Consider the following 20,888-nt stretch of genomic DNA (forward strand, 5'->3'; position numbering starts at 1 on the left):
GCTCTAAAAATTACAACTACAACATTTGAACATAGCCCCCATACCTTAAGGTAAGACGTATTCTACGTCAAAAAATGAGTTAGCTTATTTTTAAGGACCCTTTCAGTTCAGTACCTTATTGGTTTACATTCCATGAGACTAGGGGTGGGCGCACAATTGTCTTAGAAGAAGAAGAAGATTTGCCATAAACCAGAAGTAGCTCGCTCTTTCCCTTTGTTTGGCCCTCGACCCACCAAAGTCCAATAAAGCACGCCAAGCATTTATCTTCTAATTGGAAATGCCAAGTGAAGCTTAGTACTTCCAATCCTGGTATTGGCCCCGCAGAGGAGGCTTTCCTCTTCTTTTGCTATCACCGTCGAATTCTTTCAGAGCTCATACATCTGAACGTTCCATCGACTATAGCATACGCCACCGCTACTACTCAAAGACTGGTCAGTAATACGCAGAATATCTTCTCGATTACTCCAATGGCCGCCTATTCGGATGTCCACATTGTCCATGCATATGCGCCATATACAAGCATACTCATGATGAGTGGGACTTAAGAATGTGGTTTTTGTACGACAAGAGTTTTAAGTAGCACTTGTTGGCAAGCATGATTCTGCGTTGGATTGGGAGATGGCCCCCATTATCTCGGAAAAAAACTAACTTGGAAAGTTGTTCACACAGGGCAGCCTGTATATTTTTTGACACACATATTTTTTGTTTAATTAATTCAAAATGAACCGCAGTTACTATGTTCTCTTATATAATAGGACTCATAACATTTTCAATGCATTTGATTTTATGGCCACAATTCAGATTTCTTGCGTTCATGCAAGGGATTGAACTACTTCAGTGCAAAATAATTTAGATTTTCCTACTAAAAATATAATCTTATACCTTCAATTTAGTTCGAAATTAATAAGCTGTAAATTTTTGCTATAGCAAGATTAAAACTTGTACAATATTGCAATGCTGCTTTCTGCATAAAATCTCAAAATGTTTTTCATTTAAATTTTTATATCTGCATACTATCTGCATTTAGATATCTAAGCAAAACTTACAGCGCACATAATTCTGCATTAGACCGCATTTTAATAGAAAATCTGACATTCGCGCAGAGAAATTTATGCTAAGGCACGTCGAGCGCCCCACACATACATACATACATTCAAACTTCAATGTGGCTAAGCTGGCAATCTGCCACCTGAGCACACGCTAACGGCGAGATAGTGTCGTCGGTAACCTGGCGCGTACGTACACACCGTAATCGCACTTGCTCAATGCAAAGTTGAGCACGCCTTGGGTTTACATAATATAATTATTGTTGTTTTCCATTTTTTTTTTTACTTTTTTTTCTTTCAACAAGCAGCTTACACTCCATTGTTGTATGGATGTGCTGTGCGACCACAATGAAACGTGAATGGAAAGATTAAAGTGTACACAATGTACAGAAGCAGGCAAAACAAACAACAAAAACACCGAAAAAAAAAACGTGGCCGAAGTAGGCTTAGCAGGCGTACACACGCACATATGTACATACATAATAATCGTAGCAGTAATAGGATACTTACCACAATGGATCTGTTAGGACATTTTTGCCGCTAAAACTGTAAATGCGCGGCGCTTGCGAGAAGAAGCCACCTTGACCATTAAAGATGCCCTTCCACGAGTTGAAGAGTACGTCGCCTCTGGTATTGACCACCGGTAGATCGCGGTCTGCGACACGTACAATTGAGTCAAGATTTTGCACTCTGCGAATGGGAGAGAAGATAAATGGAAATTTAAATAAGTGTAAATATTTGTAATTGCAAAGGTATGTACAAAATGAAATGACAGAAAGTGTAGAAAGGGTAGAGAAAGCAAACAAAAGACTAAAAAAAGTTCAAGTAGATTTTATAATGCGCTTGTTTTTGGTGAAGAATATCAGTAAAAAGGAAAATTTGAATTCCTTATCTGACTTTGAAATAATGTTTCTTCTTCATAGTAATTCCTTGAGCAAAATTAAAAATCAAAGCAAGGACACAAGACTTTGGACTAGCTTACTTTATTAACTTTTATCTACATATATACGTCTATATATATATTACGCGAAGGCATTCTTTGTTCAGCATAAAAGATCTGCACCGTTTCTTTCGATTTTCCAAAATGAGGTGTCAAATTAAAGCGCTTGGCCTGAAGATGTTTATTTTTTTGGAAAAGAGTTGCCACCTGTTGAACAATTAAATTCAAATTAAGGCTTGGACTGTATGTGCAATAAGGTTTTACTTTTTCGAAAAGAGTTGCCACCTTATAAAAAATCATATTCAAATTATTAAAAAAAAATTAATCAATTATTACAAACTGGGTATCAACCGAAATGGTTTTTAAAAGCTTTGTTTATTAGCTGAACTATAGGAGGGTTACCACCTGTTTAAAAAACCATATTAGATAAGAAAAATATGTATACACATGTGGGTATCAAATGAAAGGGGTTTCAAAAAGTAGTAGTTTTGAAATGTCGAATTTGGTTTATATGAAACATAAAAATATGAATGTGAAACGAAGGAGTGTTAAGAAATCTTTAGGTTGAATGCTAAGAATATTTTTGAGGTATTGAAAGTGGGTTGCCACGTGTTTAAAAAGTTAAATTCAAACAGGCCGGGCCGGACCGTAACAGTTAAGACTTTTATTAAAAAAATCGATCTATAAGTTATTTTTTTACTTTGATTTAATTACTCCTCAAATACCAGTTATTTCTGATTTTTATTTTATAAATCCAAAATAACAGTTATTTTTGATTTTCAAATTATATGTCTTAGATAACAGTTATCGAGGACTTTTATTTTGTAAAAGTCATAAATAAAAATCAGTCAGTGACTTTAATTTTTAAAAGTCATCTAACTAAATCAGTCAATGACTTTTATTTTTTAAAACATACTTATAACAAAAAAAATCAAAAAAACTGTTATTTGCAGATTATTTAGATAAAAATAAAAAAATATTGTTATTTTGGATTTATAAAATAAAAATCAAAAATTGTTATATTTTTTTAAAGTTACATAAAAATTGCAAATAAAAATTTATTTTCAAATTTGGTTCTCGGTGAAAAAAGAAATGGATTGGTATATATCACTTAGTTGTAGAACGTTTCCTTCATAGTGAATTTTTCAATGACAATTTTCATCAAATAATTGTTATGTTCGTTCCCTGATATATACACAACAACATCCTCGAGTTTTGCCTTTCTAACGGTAAGAGCTTAAACAACCATCATCTGGGTTGACGGAAGCACACAACAGGTACACAAACTGGCATGTGCTTACGTAGCCACATGTATCCAGGCTCAGTTGAAGAGGGCTCTCATAAGTATGTCGGGTACCAACATCGGGACGGAAAGGTTTCTGAGTCACAGAAATATCGATTTTTTAACGAAGCAGTATCCTGATATTAAATTAGCCAGGAGCACCTAACATATACTTATTTGGTATACCGCCGGTTAATCGCCTGACAAAGGTCCGAAGGAGGGGTATTTAGACTCAAGTGGAGATATTTGGGGGATGTTTCTGTGCGCAGAGGTCCACGTAAATGAGAAAAGCTTTTGATTGCCATTCAAATCGCAGCTCACAACATCCGGATATTTATATCCACGTATCCTCTGGGTGGCGACAAAACAATCGTTTGGAATTGAGCTAAAGTGAGGAGCCACGGATGAGATCCCCTTTTTTGACGACAAACGTAGAAAGCACTATGATTTGAGGGTATGCACCTGGAATATCCGGACCCTTAATGGGGAAGGTCCTCTGCCCGGATGGTTGAGGCCCTAGGGTAAATAAAGGCTGACGCCACCGCCATCCATGAAATGCGATGGACGGGGCGAGGAAGGAAGCATGGAGCCTTTGCGATGTCTACTACAGTTGCGGCGTAAGGGAGTGAAAATACGGTATTGGATTTGTGGTGGGAGAGAGACTTCGTCGCCGAGTTCTGGCGTTAGTCCCGCTGGACGAACGTCTAGCCACAATCCGCATGAAATCGAGATTCTGCAATATCTCGCTCATCTGTGCCCATGCTCCCACGGTAGAGAAGGTTGGGGTGTCCAAGGATCTCTTCTATGAGTGCTTGGAGAGAACATATGAGCGCTGCCCCCGACACGATCGCCACTGTTGGAAAATTTAGGCTCTACGATGAAACATCCGATAACGGTCTGAGGCTGATCGACATAGCCAGGGCGCGAAACATGGTAATATGTAGTACACGGTTCCAGCATAAGAAGATCCATCAAGCTACGTGGCTGTCTGAGGATCGAAAAACGAGAAACCAAATCGATCATGTTATTCTAGACAGAAGGCATGCTTCCAGTGTTTTAGACGTACGTAAACTCCGTCTAAAAGTTGAAATGCTGCAATCACAATAGACGGTCAATTTATTCGCCACTCGAATCACACAGCTGCTCTCTGAGAGCACTCTTTAACAAACCTACATAAACATATGCGAGCAGTGGAGCCACATTTCCCGCACATTAAGTACCACCACCGAAGAAATAGTAGGATGTCAGCGAGCTCGAAAGAACAACTGGTACGATGAGGAGTGTCAAGAAGCTGCAGAGAAAAAAGATGCTGCTTACAGGGCTACGCTGCGACTGGGAGCAACACGGGCCATGTGGGACCGTTATAGGATGCTGAAGAAGGAAGCGAGACGTATTTGCCGCAAGAGAGAGGCCAAAATTCGTGAGTGCGAAGCGCTGGAAATGCTGGCAGAGAGGAAAAATGCCCAAAATTTTATCAGAGAGTTAGAAGACTTATGGAAAGTTTGCAAGATCAGGACGAACTCCTGTAAGAACAACAATGGCGACTTAGTGACCGAATGTACTTTAAGTATGAAAGGAACAGTTTTCCGCCCTATTGAATGGCAGCAGCACTGAAAGTAGTGGTGAAAACGAACCCGAGCCCGCAGTCGAGGACGAGGTACGAATAGCGATTACGCGACTGAAAAACAACAAAGCTGCTGGAGGTGACGGCCTGCCAGCCGAGCTATTCATCTACGGTGGCGGTGGAGTTGATAAGGTGAATGCATCAACTCTTGTGCAGAATGTCAGTTGAATGCATGCCCGACGACTGGAATTTAAGTGTGTTCTGCCCAATCCACAAGAAAGGTGACCCCGCCATTCGCGCCAACTACCGCGGGATCAGCCTTCTACGCATAGTTTCCAAGGTCTTTTATTGTGTATTGTGTGAAAGGCTGAAGCCCACCGCCAACGAACTGAATGGGCCGGTGTGGCTTTAGACCTGGCAAATCCACCATAGATCAGGAATTCACAATACGGTAAATTATTGAGAAAAGATATACGACACGCACCATCTATTTATCGATTTCAAAGCCGCTTTCGACAGCACGAAAAAAAATTGTTTTTCGGCCGCGATGTCTGAATTTGGTCAGCATACTCAATGATTCCGTGCAAAAGGTGAAAACTTCTTTGCGATCCATAGATCCGCTAATATTATCCAAAAAAGTGTATTTAGGCGTAAAATATTATTATGAGTTCATTTTACCACTTCGAGTCGAGTAGTTCAATATCTATACATATAAAAAATGTATATTCTTAAAAAAAAAAAAATCCGGAAAAAATCATCATTCGTGCGACTTAAAAAATAACTACGCTCTTAATACATATTATGCAGAATTATTTCCTTAAAATTCACGTAAAATATATTTCAAGTAAATATTTATGTTTACATATTTACATTTTAATTCAAAACCAGAAGCGTGCAAACACCATGACATGCGAGATAAGTGGGCAAACACATGCTGCGGTTGCTGTTATCACGCTTATCTCATTCAATATGCTTATTTTGCTTTGTTTCCATTTATTTGCGCATCTGTCAGTGGCAGCGACAGTATTCATAGAAAAGCTGTATAAGTACATATATATGTCTTTATATAGATATGTAAGTATGTAGTACCTGTAGTACTGTAAGCACCACGGAAGTGACAAACACACCCGCATGCGAAAAACAAATGTGTGAAGTTAAGAGGAAGACGAAAAAAAAAAGAAAACAATACCAGCAACAGCAACAACAATAGCAACCAACTGTAGCATAATTTCAGGTGCTTAAGCGCAATTATTTTAATTTGATCAAACGATGATAAGGCTTTTGTTTTCTCTCTGTGCGCCACTTTATGCCGTGTCAGGGGATGTCACGTTCATAAATGCGCTTTTCGCTCGGCAACTGCTATACATACATACATACATACATATGTGCCACATGCTACGTTAGCGCCAAGTCATTGAAACCATACGCGGTGGCGCAAATGTAAAGTTTGAGGAGTCAGAGCTTAAAATTTTTGTATTCGCAAACTTATTTCGCCCCCTCCGCAGTCTAAATTATTTCCTCCTTCCCCTCTGCCACTACCAGCTTCTTCAGCTGCGTATTTATGCGACTTTTTCACCACTGCTTCCCCTGCTCGCTGCTCTACTAAATACTTGTACCTCTGCTTGTGGCTTATGAAAATTGTTTTGCCATAATTTAAGGCTTGCCATACCATACCACTGTGGACTGTCTTNAGTACGTACTTTTGTTGGAAGAGCAAGGCACTGAAGATGGCAAAGCCATTTTAACTTGTATTTTTTTTTTCTAGGCGATGAAAAATGCGTGGACTTTATAATTTCGGAATTAATTAAATGCTTTTGCTAACGTAGCTTATATGCATTTTCTATGTACATATGTATGTATAAAAGCAATGCGACATCAAAAGAATTTTTATCTAATTTTGGAAATCGAATTTTCAATAAGTAGGCAATTTCAGCCACTTAATGCATGTGTTTATAAAAATAATGATATTATACCGTAAGCTAGTAGGAATTGTTTTCCATTTGAAATATCCTTATTGATATTGGAGCAACATTTTATTTGCTAACAGTTATGCCATTGAAATTGATTTTGAATTATTAAGCTTTTTTATATATACACCAAAATTATATGCTGAATGCTTTTTTGAATGCGATTAAATCCGCTTTCAATTAGGCGAGTAAAAGGTGATCTCAGAAATAAATTGAGGAAAGTTATATAAAATTTATTTAAAAAATTTTTCATTTACTTTTATTTTACTTTCGAAATAATCGCTAAGTTTAAATAATGAAGTTTAAACTTTCCTTGTTCTGAATCCCCACTTCTAGGAATTTCAAATTTTTCCCTTCTACATCTCTAAGGACGTCTGCATTAGCTGAGTCATCGATCATCTCTGTTTCGAATTTCTGCTGCCAAAAGGCCTCCAAAATTGCATTTCTTCTTCCTTTCTTTTTTGTAAGGAATGACACAAGTTTAAGTTCTTCTGTTTTTGTTACCCATGAAGGGCTTAAAGAATGTCTCTTGTAAGATGTAAGATGGTGAAGGACTTTTGTAGGATTTCTTCTAAAATTGCTTCCTTAATTCATAAAGGTCATACAAATTCAAGTTAGATATTTATTTAAGGTTCATATCCTATATGTTTATTGCGAAATAAAATTCATATTGGATAAATATTGAAATATAGAAACTGGGCAGGGAAGCCCTTTTTCACCGCTTCTTGGACAAGCATAAATTCGAAATGATGCACCAAAAACATTCCATTACTTTCTGCAATTTTCACGGGACGTGGCTTGTTCGGATCATTTCAGGACTCATTCGGGCGCAGTTTGGAACTAGTTCGGGACCGATTTTGGACAAGGTCGGAACTAGAGCTGAAAAAGTATGGAAAAATACCGAAAATGTACCCAAATAGTACCGAAAAGTAACGAAAAGTACCGAAAAATAACGAAAAGTATCGAAGCGGTAACAAAAAAAGTCCTGAACTATGTCGTCCAGAATTAAAGCTACAAAGTACAAAAATAAAGGATACAACTTGATCGGTATCATATCAGGACTCGTTCGAAACCGATTCGGGATAAATTCGGAACTAGTGCAGCAAAAGTATGAAAAAAATACCGATAATCTATCGAAATAGTACCGAAAAATACAGAAAAGTACCGAAGCAGCACCGGAAAAATACCGTTAAGGTGCCGGAAAAGTATCCAAAAGACCTCAAAAAGTTCAGAACAATGTAGTCCTGAAATGACGCTGATTGTTATGAAAAGACTTTTGTAATATAAGTCGCAAAATAATAGTTCGAGACCATTTCGCGCCCAGTTTGACGTTAAGTCGAGAATGATTTGGGACAAATTTGCAACTAGTGCTGAAAAATTATGGAAAGAATACGGCGAATATACCGAAAAATACCAAAATAGTACCTACCGTAAAAATGTTAGAAAGGTACCGGAAAAGTACCTTAAAGGCCTCAAAAGGTTCTTAACTACATAGTCCAGAAATATCATTATAATATAAGTCTCAAAATAAAAGGTTTTGAAGGCTTAAGCAAATTTGTCTCGCCCATGATTATTATGAAAGGACTTTTATAATTTAAGTCTCAAATTAATAGTTCAGGACCATTTCGGGATTATGTCGGGGCTCGTTTGGGCCCAAATTTGGGGCTAGTTCGGGACCGATTTGGAGCAAGTTGGGAACAAGTGCCGAAAAAGTAGAGAAAAAATAACGAAATAGTACGGAAAATACACCGAAAAGGTACCGAAAATTTACCGAAAAAATACCGAAAAAGTCCTGAAGTATAGAATCCAGATATAATAACATAATATAAGCAGCAAAATAAAGGTCTTTCTTTTTCTAATAAAAAAACAATAAAAAAATTGCGACGAATTCTCCTTTTTTTGAAATCTACTTATATATCTACTTATTTTTGTAATACACCGTGCGACAGCATATTTTACACACGGAAAAGTAGACAAATTTGAGAAACTATGGGCAAAATATAGTAAAACTTCGTATTTAGTTTTTTTCTCTGACATCAGGATTTTTTTTTAAGGGCTTTATGTCTCAAAGTTGTACATATGTATATGATAAATTCAAACAAGCAATTTTTAAGCAAAAAAAAAACCGAATTCAATTCCCCTTATAAAAATTTAGGATTGTCGTTAATTTCTTCATGATCCAATATCGGATTTAAGCGAGATTAGTATGGGACTACTTGTGAGGTAACACCTTCTCTTATTTGTGAAGTCGGTTAAAAATTATTTAAAAAATTTAGTGCGACGTAAAAAAATAAATAAAAGACCTAAACTCTGTACAATTGCTAAAGATTAAATTTTTTGGTGCATAAGGACGAATGGGTATGGAAAAGGTCCTTTTAAAATTTTGTCCTTGAATATCAGTGAAAATTTGCAATATTTAATTCTAAAAAAATTTGTGTTAAGCACTAATATATAGACGACCAAATTCTCATATTTCGTTACCCTAACTTAATTAGCTTTAAAAAATAAAAATCATTAAAGCGCATTATCAGTACCTATTTGTCCTTGTGAACCGAAAAGCTTAAGCTTTTTTTAAATCTTACAAGATTTTCTCTTTTATTTAGTACCAATATTGTTATTCTCCATTACACCGATGTTTTTTTTTTTATTTTTTTGAATTAATCATTCTTTTGAAATTTTAAAGTGTTTTAAATAAAATTCTGACGTCAGAGTGAAAAACTAAAAACGCGGTTTTGCTATACTTGGCCCATAGTTTCGTGAGTATGTTAAAATTTTCGTGTTTTGTAATATTTTTTTTTGTTTTTGTCGCATGGTGAAATCAGCCATTTTCCTAATTTTTCATGAGTGTAACTAAGATCCTAGGGAATGCTTTTCTATAAAAAAAAAGTATTTCCCTTGTAAAGCTTTAAAATATCGCTGAATTTTTTCGCTGAAGTTGTGTCAAGTGCAAAAAAAAAAAATAGTTGATTTCTCCAATTTCTCTAGAACACAGCGTTTGATAGGAGTATCAGATTTCTATTTATGTACTACAATTTCTTCAGTGACAAGAGGAGTAACAAACGACTCACAAAATAAACGAAACACTTGTTTGTTTTAATTAAAAGTCAAATCAGCAGTCATCCGCCCAGCTCTAGCAATTATTTTCAAGTACTAAAAAGCAAAGTAAATTCGAATCGCTCTGTGCTTTTGCACGGAAGAAAGAATGTGGTGCAAAGCTGCTGCAAAGATGTGAAAACGTTAAGAAATATGCGTCAAACAAGCGTACGCAAATGCAGCTGTACCCATTTGCAGCGAGAGATTGTCATCAGTTGCAGTTGAAATGAACAGACAAGTGGCAGCAGCAACGTCTTTGCGACTAATTAAAAGGTGAGTTTATGCTACAGCCATGCGGCACTTAAAGAAATAACTACATACATATGTAGTATATGAGAATGTGTGTGAGCATGTACATAGTAGTGCCTGCGAGGGGCTAAGAAAACTGCAAAGAACACTAAGCAAATTAACTTCGCTAAATGCATGGGTACGCATGTATTTACATATAGGAGGTTGTGTGTGGCTGTGTGCATAAGCATTCAAACGCAGCAACTAAATGTGTAGTAAGCAATCGCAAATGCAACGAAATATGCGCTGAGTGACAGGAAAACGTACAACCGATGCGCATTGCTGCCGGCTACTGGTTAGCGGAAGACAACATGCTGTGCAAACAGGAAGCTACTGAACTCTATGCTTATGTTTATATGTATGTACATATACATATATGTTTGGGTGTACTCAAGTAGGTGCTGGCATGTTATGCAGTGTTGTAACTGCAGGCAAATACTACTAGTAGTAGTTGTGCGAAGACAACCTGCCACAGCTGGCGTAAATAGACAAGACATAGCCGAAGGAAGCGTTACGACTTTACAAATAAACATGAGCATTAGGATGGCTCAGCAGAAGTGGTTGCTGTTACCCCAGGGACATCCTTAAATTAAGATTTTTTACAAGCTTTTATTAAGTTCAATCTTTGTAGAACCAAATCTTGCAATGAATTTTAAACCAACTTCCCGATGAGCTAAAGATATGAAACTTAGCTCAGAACTAGGGTTATTAGACTTTACTAGAAAGTCGACTTTCGACTTTTTGATCGGCTCTTTAGTATCGAGTTTAAAAAGTCGACCGATCAACGAAGAAAAGTAGACTTTTTATTAAATAAAAACAGAATACACCAAAAATACCATGATTTATAAGTGGTCTTTAGAATATTCTGTAATTTAGTGAAATTCCACGCTGGGTAAAAAAAAAATGAAAATTGCGTCAGTTATACATAGCTACAGCATGAAAATGCTGGTTGTGAGGGTTTTTTATATTTGATATGATATGTAATTAAAAAATTTTCACAAAAAAAAAATTCTAAAAATTTCTTTCCTTTAAAGCAATCCAGATAGCTGGTGTATTGGAATCATGGACACGACTAATGTTGCATCTCAACTGGAATTCCACCAGCAAAATTTCGATCGGTGTTTACAATTTTTTACCTTACTGATTGATCAAATTCGAACCAAAGGCTGTATGAAGAAACTTAGATGAACTCATGGAGAAAAGCTTTCTTGCATGAAAGAATTCAAATAAAAAGCTATGTATATCTTAGCTCACTACTAACTGAAGATTATGAAATATCTACAGAAGAAGGCGCCTTATTTTTAAATTCGAGGAAATTGTTTTCGTATAATAACTTTTTGCGCTGCTCTTAAATGATTTCACAATGTTGTATTATCATTACAATTAATTTCTCTACTACACTTTTCATATTTCACTTTAGTTTTATTGGCAATTTTTTTTAAAACAAGACTAGACAGCGCCCTCTGCGCCATTGTTAGAAGAAAAGTTTTAATTTAAGAGACGCTACTGCAAATAAATTTAAAAAAGTCGAAAAGGAAAAGACGACTTCAGTTGACTTCCATAAACTAAAAACCGATCACTAAAATTCGACTGGCAGGAGCAAAAAGTCGATTTTGGTTGAAAGTTCGATTTGCCATCCCCACAGAGAACCAGATGACAATGCTGCGNTCCATAAACTAAAAACCGATCACTAAAATTCGACTGGCAGGAGCAAAAAGTCGATTTTGGTTGAAAGTTCGATTTGCCATCCCCACAGAGAACCAGATGACAATGCTGCGGTGGTGTAGGTGTCGAGATATTTAAAAAAACAAAAACACGCAAGAATCATAGAATACAAGATTGCGCCAATCGAGTTGAGAGCAACCGGGTGTGTCGTTAAACAAGTTTTGAAGAAGAAGAGCAAGAAGTGAGCTTGCGGTGCGAAATAGTGATGTAAAACTAGATAGAATTGTGCCTAATCTTCAGCCTCTTAAATTTGAATGTATATTCGGTACAAGCCAATTATTTTAGGTACATTTCGAACATAGCCAAATAACTTATCGGGAAATTTTCTAAATACGTGCTAATGCCGGCTAACCAACTAAAAAGTAGCAGACTTTCGTGGAATTTAATCCAAACACAGCTCGCCTATTCTAGACTAAAATGGCCAATGGCGGGAAAAAATGTTCAACACCTTCGATCGTTTTGCTATATCGACATTTATTAAAACAATTATTCGGTGAGAAGTACATCCAGCCGACTTGTATTCCATTAGGCCATTAGCAGGGATTTACATACATACATGTATCCGGAGATATTTTAATTTCTAAATCCTTGAGGGAACCTTTGGTAAACGACTGGCTTCAGAATCAGAACTTTATTCACGAGTTTCCCTTGCCCGTTTTGGGGTAAATTTCGGCTTTATGAATATGAAAATTTGAATAGCTTCGTCAATTATAAACAATTTTTTTTCCATGAACTACTGGGTGATGAAAATCGAATATTTGTTAGAAGCTCGAGACACCCTAACACATTGCAGCAGCGACACGTTTAGGTAGGAGTGTGAGAGAGAAAGAGGGAGAAGAAAAACCAAGAAGATAGTGAGAGAAGATTTATACTTATATGCAAATATGCACTTTGACCTCTGCACAATTGCGAAAAGGCTGTAGCTTTGTCATTAAAAATTGTCTACGCAAGCAGCCCGTGCCTAGTACTCGTAGTAACGCATACGCCCTGTAATACTGGCACTGTACTTATGTACATATGTACAGTGGTGGCCAAATAATTAGGGACACTACTGCTTTACATAATTGAATAGGCTTAAAAACTGCATACTAGAATTTTTCCTAAAAATTCTTATTAAAAAATTTTGTTGGCTATTTTTTTTTATCAAATTGCCGAATTTTTATAAATCTTGTGCATGTTTTCAAACCTTGGGTTTCATGGTTTTTCGTCTGCTACAAACTTTATTTTTGTAAAAAAAAAAAATCAATAAAGAAAAAATAAACGATGAATACGCGTAAAGAAGTAGCGTGCCTAATTATGTGGCCACCACTGTAGGTGTATACTAAGCACAACCTTTACATATGTATATATATATGTACGCAAAAATACACTTTGGACTAGACGTTGTGAGGTGTGACGCGGCAATTATGGAAGCTGCTGCATAATGTATGCAGCATTTACTATTCAACTTGACCCAAATAGCTAAAATTGTTGCTGCTAGCGTAGTCATCATACATACATAGTTGTTGTCGCTTTTGGTGTAACTCGTTGCCCGCTGCTGCTATTGCCGTTGCTTGTATTGCGTACATGAATGTATGTAGGTACGTTTCCACTCATTGCTGCCTGCCTTTGTTGAATTTACACTAAATTATGTTAAACAGTACTATGCTGACGCATGAATAAAGAGCAACGGCGTCGGCATCGGTGACAGCGAAGGAGCTCTGTGCAATGGTAGCAGAAATGCCAGCAGCGACGCATAGGAAGCGCTTAATTTGAAGAAATTATCATAAGCAGGTCGGTCGGTCGGTCGGTCGTTTGCTCACTCGCACATTTCGTGTGTCGATGCGGAGTAAAATTGCTCTGGCTGTTGTTGTTGTTGTTGTTGTTGTGTGCTCAGTATTTAGGTTAATATTTTTAATAAACCAAGTTAACTACGCAGCGCTAGTTTATACACACGCACACACACACATACATACATAAGAGCCAACAAAGTAGCGAAAGGCGCGAGGAGAGTTACTGGCTGATGTAGAGCAACGCATGTAGCGAACATAGACTGAGGGACGATGCAGCACAGCAGCAACTCGCTGTATGACAAGCGTCCCGTAAATGAGATCGAGTCGAAGAAAAACAAGAAAGCGCTTTCACTTTGCAGCAAACTTTCCATGCTGCGTTTTATTATATTTGCCACGCCACTTTTGTTGCTGCTGCTGGCAGCGTGTGTTGTTTCACTTGTCCTTGGCCGCTTCTTAGCATGCACGCTTGAGTGTCCTGCCCCAGTCACAGCTCGAGAGCATACACTAGATACTAAAGCTACTTTCACGAACTGAGTAAGTTGCTTAACTCAAGAAAACGTAGATATAGAGTAACAAAAGAGATTGTAAGCACAAAGAAGCAACTTCATACTTCGTCAAGCTACTATGTACCGTAAAGGTGTACGCTACAGTGAACTTCAATTTCAGTCAAGTCACTAATAGCAGCACCTGTAGGCCAAGCGCTGTTGGTTGATTATTTATGTGATATGCTTTATTAGTGGCCGCCGCCAACGTTGAGGTAAGCTAGCAAACATACAAACAAAAATTTGTACATAGCATCTGCCGAATAGCACAGTTTCCCTAAACAACCATATCATCGTAGTCGGATGTAGAAAAGCGGTGTAATTGAAAATAATGAGGGTACTTGTAAACAGCGCTCAACTTGCAAATTGTCCTTTCCTCGTTTCGGTAAGTTGTTGTCAATTTATTTCTCGTTATTTTTTTTTTTCAACGCTTCCGCTGCTACTCTTGCTGTTGATCACTATCTTAACTGCCATTAGCACAAATGTAGACCAAATATTTGCTTCCGGTCAGAAATTGAATTTGTGCTTTTTAAGTGAAGTGGATGGGCTACAACAAATTTTTAATTTGAACAACTAAATAAATAAAAAAAAATAAGGTGAGGGGCGAAGACATTGTACATAAAGTGGCCAGAAGAGCTTTAATTGGCTTTAAATAAAAAGCATAGCTTGAAGAAAAAATCATAAATTTCATGCAGTAAAATTTTTATTTTCTAAGCTTCGCGGTAACTGTAAATATTAAAAATTTAAATACGAAGATGTTTCCATAAGATCAAAATTTAATTAAAATTTACAGTTTGTTTGAAAGCTTTGCCATTGCTTACTTCCATCAATAAGGACTTGAATATCGTAATGTACTATATTTTCTAATTGAAAATTCCCAGCAGTGAGGCCAGATTACACTTTTTGTTGTTAAATTTGGCAATTATATTTTTACCCTCGGAATTTGAGGTCTAGCTTTGTGGCTTTTATTTAACCTGTGTGTAACTTTAATCAATTTTTCGAAAAGCTAGAGATTTGAAACTTCAAAGTCAGTTCCGAACCCGATGACAATGCGATTGCAGATATAAATTAATCCGATAGGTGGCGCAGGTGTCGAGATATTGAAAAAAAAAACGTGTTTATGGCCCGATATGGTTCATATTTGGAATCTAAATTATTTACATACATTTAGTAAAATAGCTTCCCAAAAAATTTAGCAGGTAGGTGGCGCGGAGGTCGAAATATTCCGAAGCTCTGCATCTATAGTCCGACTTAGTTTTTATTTAGAATATCTCCTATTACTTATATGAAAGGGAACAAAAAAAAAAAAAAATAAATTCCGATAGGTGGCGCAGCTGTCATGGTATTTGGAAAAAAACGTGTTTATGCCGGTAGGTGGCGCGGAGGTCGAAATATTTCGAAGAACAGCATCTATAGTCCGACTTAGTTTAAATTTAGAATATCCCCTATTATTTATCTGAAAGGGAACAACTAAAAAAAAAAAAATCCGATAGGTGGCGCAGCTGTCGTGATATTTGGAAAACTTGCATTTATGGTCCGATTTGCGATTTAATTGAGAACATGTATTGAATGGAAAGAAATAAACAAGTTTTGCGTGTTTTTAACTTTTTAGTTTTTTTATTAACAAATTAAAAAAAATCTTTTTTAATTGCATATCCTGGCACTTTTTATAGCCACTTTTTTATTTAATTTTCATCTTTTTTGTACTCTGTTTTAGCGTTAGCTTTTTTATAAGTAATTTTCTGAGAAAAAAATTGATTTTATATAAATAAATAAAAAAAAAATTCTACGGTCAACTACATACCCACCTGTCCTAATCGCTTTTTCCGACCCGAAAATGTTTTACAAATGGGACTAATCTTTAGAAATTCGAGCAGCCAAGGTGAAAGATTAATTGAATTGCAATGCTATATAAAAATGATACTTCTTCAACCTTTCAATAGCTCTGTACCTTTTTTTTTAGGAAACGACTGTCAAATAAAGGAAGAGTTGAAGCAACCGTGTCGCGGTGCGTCTCATCATCATTAAATATTTTGTGAAAATTTTCCGCTTTTATGAGGAGACGAATTAGAAGGCTTAATTAAAAAAAAGGGGTAACAAGTCGAGCTCGGAAGGCTTATAAGAAAAAAAGCTTTTTAAAGTCGACTGAATGAGTACCGCTCACAGAACTTGCAGAGATGTTGCTAATTTTATCGCATAAACTTATTCATAGCTGAATTTATAAATTCCTTTTTTCTCTTCAAGGCAACAACAAAATATTTAAACTCTTGTAAAATTTTCCGATTTTAAAATATATGTAAGCACTTTGCAAACATCTTGTAAATACCCTCAATATTTTACTTTTTATTTTTTTTTTTATTTTTGTTTATTGCGATTTTTTTTTATTTAAAAACTTAAATTTTTTCCTTTGAATTAGCTTCATCAAAGGTTTCAAATAATGGAGGCACAAAAAATTAGTTACCAATATTTCACCATTAGCACATAATTGCTTTCGCGGTTTACTATTTTATTATTTGCACTTTTTAATTAAATTTGAAAATCCAAATTGATGACTAATAAAACAGGAAACAGAAACTTACAAAAATTTCATATTTAATTGACCAACTTAAATAAACTGTACTTCTAACATAATCAAATCAATTTATGCATTTATTTAATTGAGTTTCTGCGGTTTGTTGTAAATTTGTGTAATTCATCAGCAGAAATTGTGCGTAAATTAAATTGAAAACAATATAGCGTGGATTAATGCGCAAATGTATAGAAAAATATTTGCATAACTACTCAATTAATTACCTGGATGATAGGAAGGCTTTGAATGTGCCCAGTAAGCCGGCTCTGCGTCCCTGCCGATAGCAGGCGAAATCTGCACCTCGTATGCCTTGCAGGTCACCAACGTACGGCTCATTGAGCGCAGCAACGCGCAGCTGTTGATGGGAAAATAATGAAATAAAAATGAAGAAGAACAAAAGTTAGTGAGAAAATAATTTTTGCATGTGTAAAAATATATTTTAAATACTATATATGTATGTATATGTACATGCAGAATCACATACACAGACAAGTTGTATTTGAATCATGAAGTGGCTTTTGGATGAGTACGCTTGATTTTCGCACAAGTGCGTTACAATTGAAATTTATGCCACTCTGAATGGCACTAAAATTTTTGTTTGTGCGTGTATGTTTTTATTTTTGTTTATTTAATGCGAATAAATAATTTTCCAACCAGTACATAATTTAAAATTTATTTGCATAGTTGAGTTGAGTACCCGTAAGTGACTATGCATGTTTGAAAAGGATTTTGGGAATATCCGAACGCATTTATGTATCTATATACATACATTAGACTGTACCAAGAAAAAGAAGTTCGCTGTACACCTTTGATTCTAAAGTATTTTTGCAAGGCAATTCCGAAAGCATTTTTTTCTTTTTGGCCGAAGCAACGGTCGCTTTTTGACATTTCTCGTCATATCTTTGAGGCATTTACAGTCGGATTCAAGGTATAATATATCGATGTTTTTGTCTCGGGGAGCCAACTTTTTTGTACAAAAGTTCATTGACCTCAAGTACCCCGTTCTAGTACTTACCCATCAGATCTCAGTTACTACCACCCCGCTGCGAGTCAAGTAAGGCTTGCTAGAAATGATTAAATTTTTTGCTATAGAAATATTTCGATTCGAAGGAAATTTCGAATTAATTTTGTGACCGAACTTGGAGGTCCTTATTTTTAATTTTTCCTCATATCTTCGGAACTTACAGTCACATCGTAAAGTATTATATATCGATGTTCTTTCTCGTGAAGTAAATTTCTTTGCTTCTAAGCTTAATGACTTTAAGTCCCCGTTCTAGTACGTATGCACCGGATTTCTTATCTCATCACTCTAACTTACTACCCTAATGTCAGTAAATTAAAGCTCTCCTATTAAATTTTTGATAAGCAAGTACTTTGATTGTGCACATGACTGTTGCATTTTTTTTTATTGCCAAATGAAGTAGGCGCCAGCGAAAAATATAAAAAGGTGACTCCTAGGTTCGTAAGAAAAAAAAAAACACTCGAGATTGTATGTCGGTGAAGTTGGCATACGGAAAGCCGCGAAAAGAAACTGTTCTAAGTAGCTTTTTAATAGTTCTAGAGTTCCTGTAAAGGAAAAAAGGTTCTTAAAAATTACGCCGAAATAATTAAAAGTTTAATGTTTAAAAAAAAAAATTAAAATATAGCTACTCAAGCTTTTCAACAGTTCTAGAAAGAAAGTTCTGCAAAATTACGCCAAAAAACATTTTTTTTTTCGAAAAAGTTGAAAAGATAAAATTTTTGAAAAAAATACATTAAAACAGTTCTTAGTAACTTTTCAATAGTTCTAGAGAGAACGTTTTGCAAAATAACGCCAAGGAACCAAATTTTTTGAACAAGTAAAATTTTTGAAAAGAAAATAAACACTAAAACAGTTCTGATTACCTTTTCAATAGTTCCTAGAGTTCCTGAGAAGGAAAAAAAAGTTCTGCAAAATAACACTGAAACCCCTTTTTTGTTCGAAAAAGGCGAGAAAGTAATATTTTTGACAAAAAAAAAAATAAAACTGTTCTGAGTTTATTTTCAATAGTTCTAGAGTTCCTGAGACGGAAAAAGAAATTCTGCAAAATTATCCCGATTTTTTTTTTGAAAAAGGCGAAAAAGTTAATTTTTGAATTTTTGACAAAAAAAAACTAAAGCTGTTCTGAGTAGCCTTTCAAAAGCCCTAGAGTTCTGCAAAATTACACAAAAAAAAATGTTGAGCTCCAGAAGTATTGCAAAGGTACTCAAAACAGATTTAACTTAAATTTTTTTTTAACATTAAACTTTTTCGACTTTTTTGAAAACTTTTTTCGGCGTAACTTTGCAGATTTTTTTTTTTTCAGGAACACTAGAACTATTACAATTTTACTCAGAATTTTTTTTTGCCTTTTCGAATATATCGTGTGCTGCGAGAATCTGGCATGTCGCACTTAATTTTTTTTTGTCAAAATAACCTTTTTTTTTTTTCAAGAACTCTAGAACTGTAGTATTGTTGAACGATTTTCCAATATCCCTTGTCAAATTTAGTTTGGAGACAAACCCGTTTCGGCATTGCGTTTTACCATCTTCAGTGTCCGTTTTTCGTTCTCCTACTCTGTGGGAAACAATCAACAACGAAAATGAGAAATGAGAAAGGTTGAAAAGCTAATAACTAAGTCATTTGCGTTATTCCGTTAGCCAAATTCACAGTTATCGAAATCGCCTTAAAAAAAATTTCGTTTTCGAAATTTCCTTGCAAAAATACTCTAAATGCAGGGATGTATGGCAATTTTTTTTTTGTTTGCTTGTAAGGTGGCGCGCTCTAGTGTATGAAGGCAAGTAAATACATGAGTATGTCCTCATGTACATATGTATATATCTATGTTTGGATTTGTAAATGAACATCAAGTTGAGATAATGGACATGAACAAGGTATTTTATTTTTATGAGCAAAATACATAACATTAAAAAAAAATAAATATAAAAACATGTACATGTAAAAAAAAATACTATAAAAACTCAAATGATTTTTTTGCCATACTTGAGCATTGTACTGATAGACATTTTTTTGCTTAATTTTCCAGTTAATTGTTTGATAGGAATTGAAAAATACATCAACTGAAACCGCGCACCACATAATTATGCTCATTTGTCAAGTAATTAAAACGATGCTGTCTTGGTAAAAAAGGCAAACAAAAAATGCAATTAAATAAATCTGAAATTCATATTTCAAGAAAAAAAAACCGAACACAAAATGATAAAAATAAAAATGAACACCAATAAAACAACTTAATTTAAGTAGTTAAATGAAATGGACATTTTGTGCTTTGATTGCTTTCAGTTTGGCTGTACATATGTCATTTCTAGAACTCACCATGCGTGGATACCACTGTGCGGTCAGCGGCGAACGTTGATTTATTGCGTGATTTAGATATTGTTATTTTGCAGATATATTTTTTTTTCATATTAAATTATGTACATTAACGAATTCGGCGTAGCGCAGAGCACAACGCAGCGAAGCAGAGCGTTACAACACGCAAGAGCGCAGCATAATTATTTTTTTATCCCCCAATTAATTTTTGGTTATTTCATTTTTGTTTGTTTGATTTGGAAAAAAGAGAAAAATTTCGTTCATTAGCAAAATATTTGAATTTTTTTTTTGTTATCACATGACTTGTCTTTTACAAAACATATTGGACGTCACAACATCAAAAGTGCAAATGATTTATCAGCGTTTAAGTAATGAACTCAAAATTAGCAAAATTAAATCAAAAATATAATTCATTACTTTAGAGGTGCTGGAAGGCGCGGAATAAAAATAGTTTTGCTTTTGAATATAATTGAAAAAAAAAATAAATAAAAAAATAGGAGCTCGCATAAAAACTTTAAAAGCAGACATTAAGCGGACATTTACATGCAATTCATAAGGTTAAACAATTAAAGAAAAACCACGAATAGAATTAAGAAATAAAATTTTTAGATGATCACATTCAAGTTGTACATCTGGTCGTAAAAACTTACGAACTGTATTTGTTTTTGCATACTCTTAAATATCTTTAGTAAATCCAATTTATTTATACGCATGTATACTAGGGTGGTCCAAAAACAGTAAAGTCGGAATTGTATTTCTCTCATCCCCT

General features: G+C 35.3%; 1 protein-coding gene across 1 annotated transcript in view; it reads right to left on the reverse strand.

Annotated features, from left to right (window-relative positions):
* Positions 1-1,556: 1,556 nt before the first annotated feature.
* The window catches only part of LOC108366109 (collagen alpha-1(XV) chain-like), a gene marked incomplete at its 3' end in the record, with an annotated part of 91,360 nt that continues 72,028 nt past the window's right edge, over positions 1,557-20,888 (reverse strand). The window contains exons 9-11 of the mRNA XM_017620410.1: positions 20,123-20,137; positions 17,013-17,143; positions 1,557-1,736 (exon numbers count right to left, since the gene is read on the reverse strand). Of these exons, the coding sequence (XP_017475899.1) occupies positions 1,557-1,736; positions 17,013-17,143; positions 20,123-20,137 (326 nt within the window). The remainder of the gene's footprint in view (positions 1,737-17,012; positions 17,144-20,122; positions 20,138-20,888) is intronic.

This window comes from Rhagoletis zephyria, unplaced genomic scaffold (assembly GCF_001687245.7).
Source record: "Rhagoletis zephyria isolate East Lansing unplaced genomic scaffold, Rhagoletis_zephyria_1.1 Rzeph_scaffold_02146, whole genome shotgun sequence".
Taxonomy (NCBI): domain Eukaryota; kingdom Metazoa; phylum Arthropoda; class Insecta; order Diptera; family Tephritidae; genus Rhagoletis; species Rhagoletis zephyria.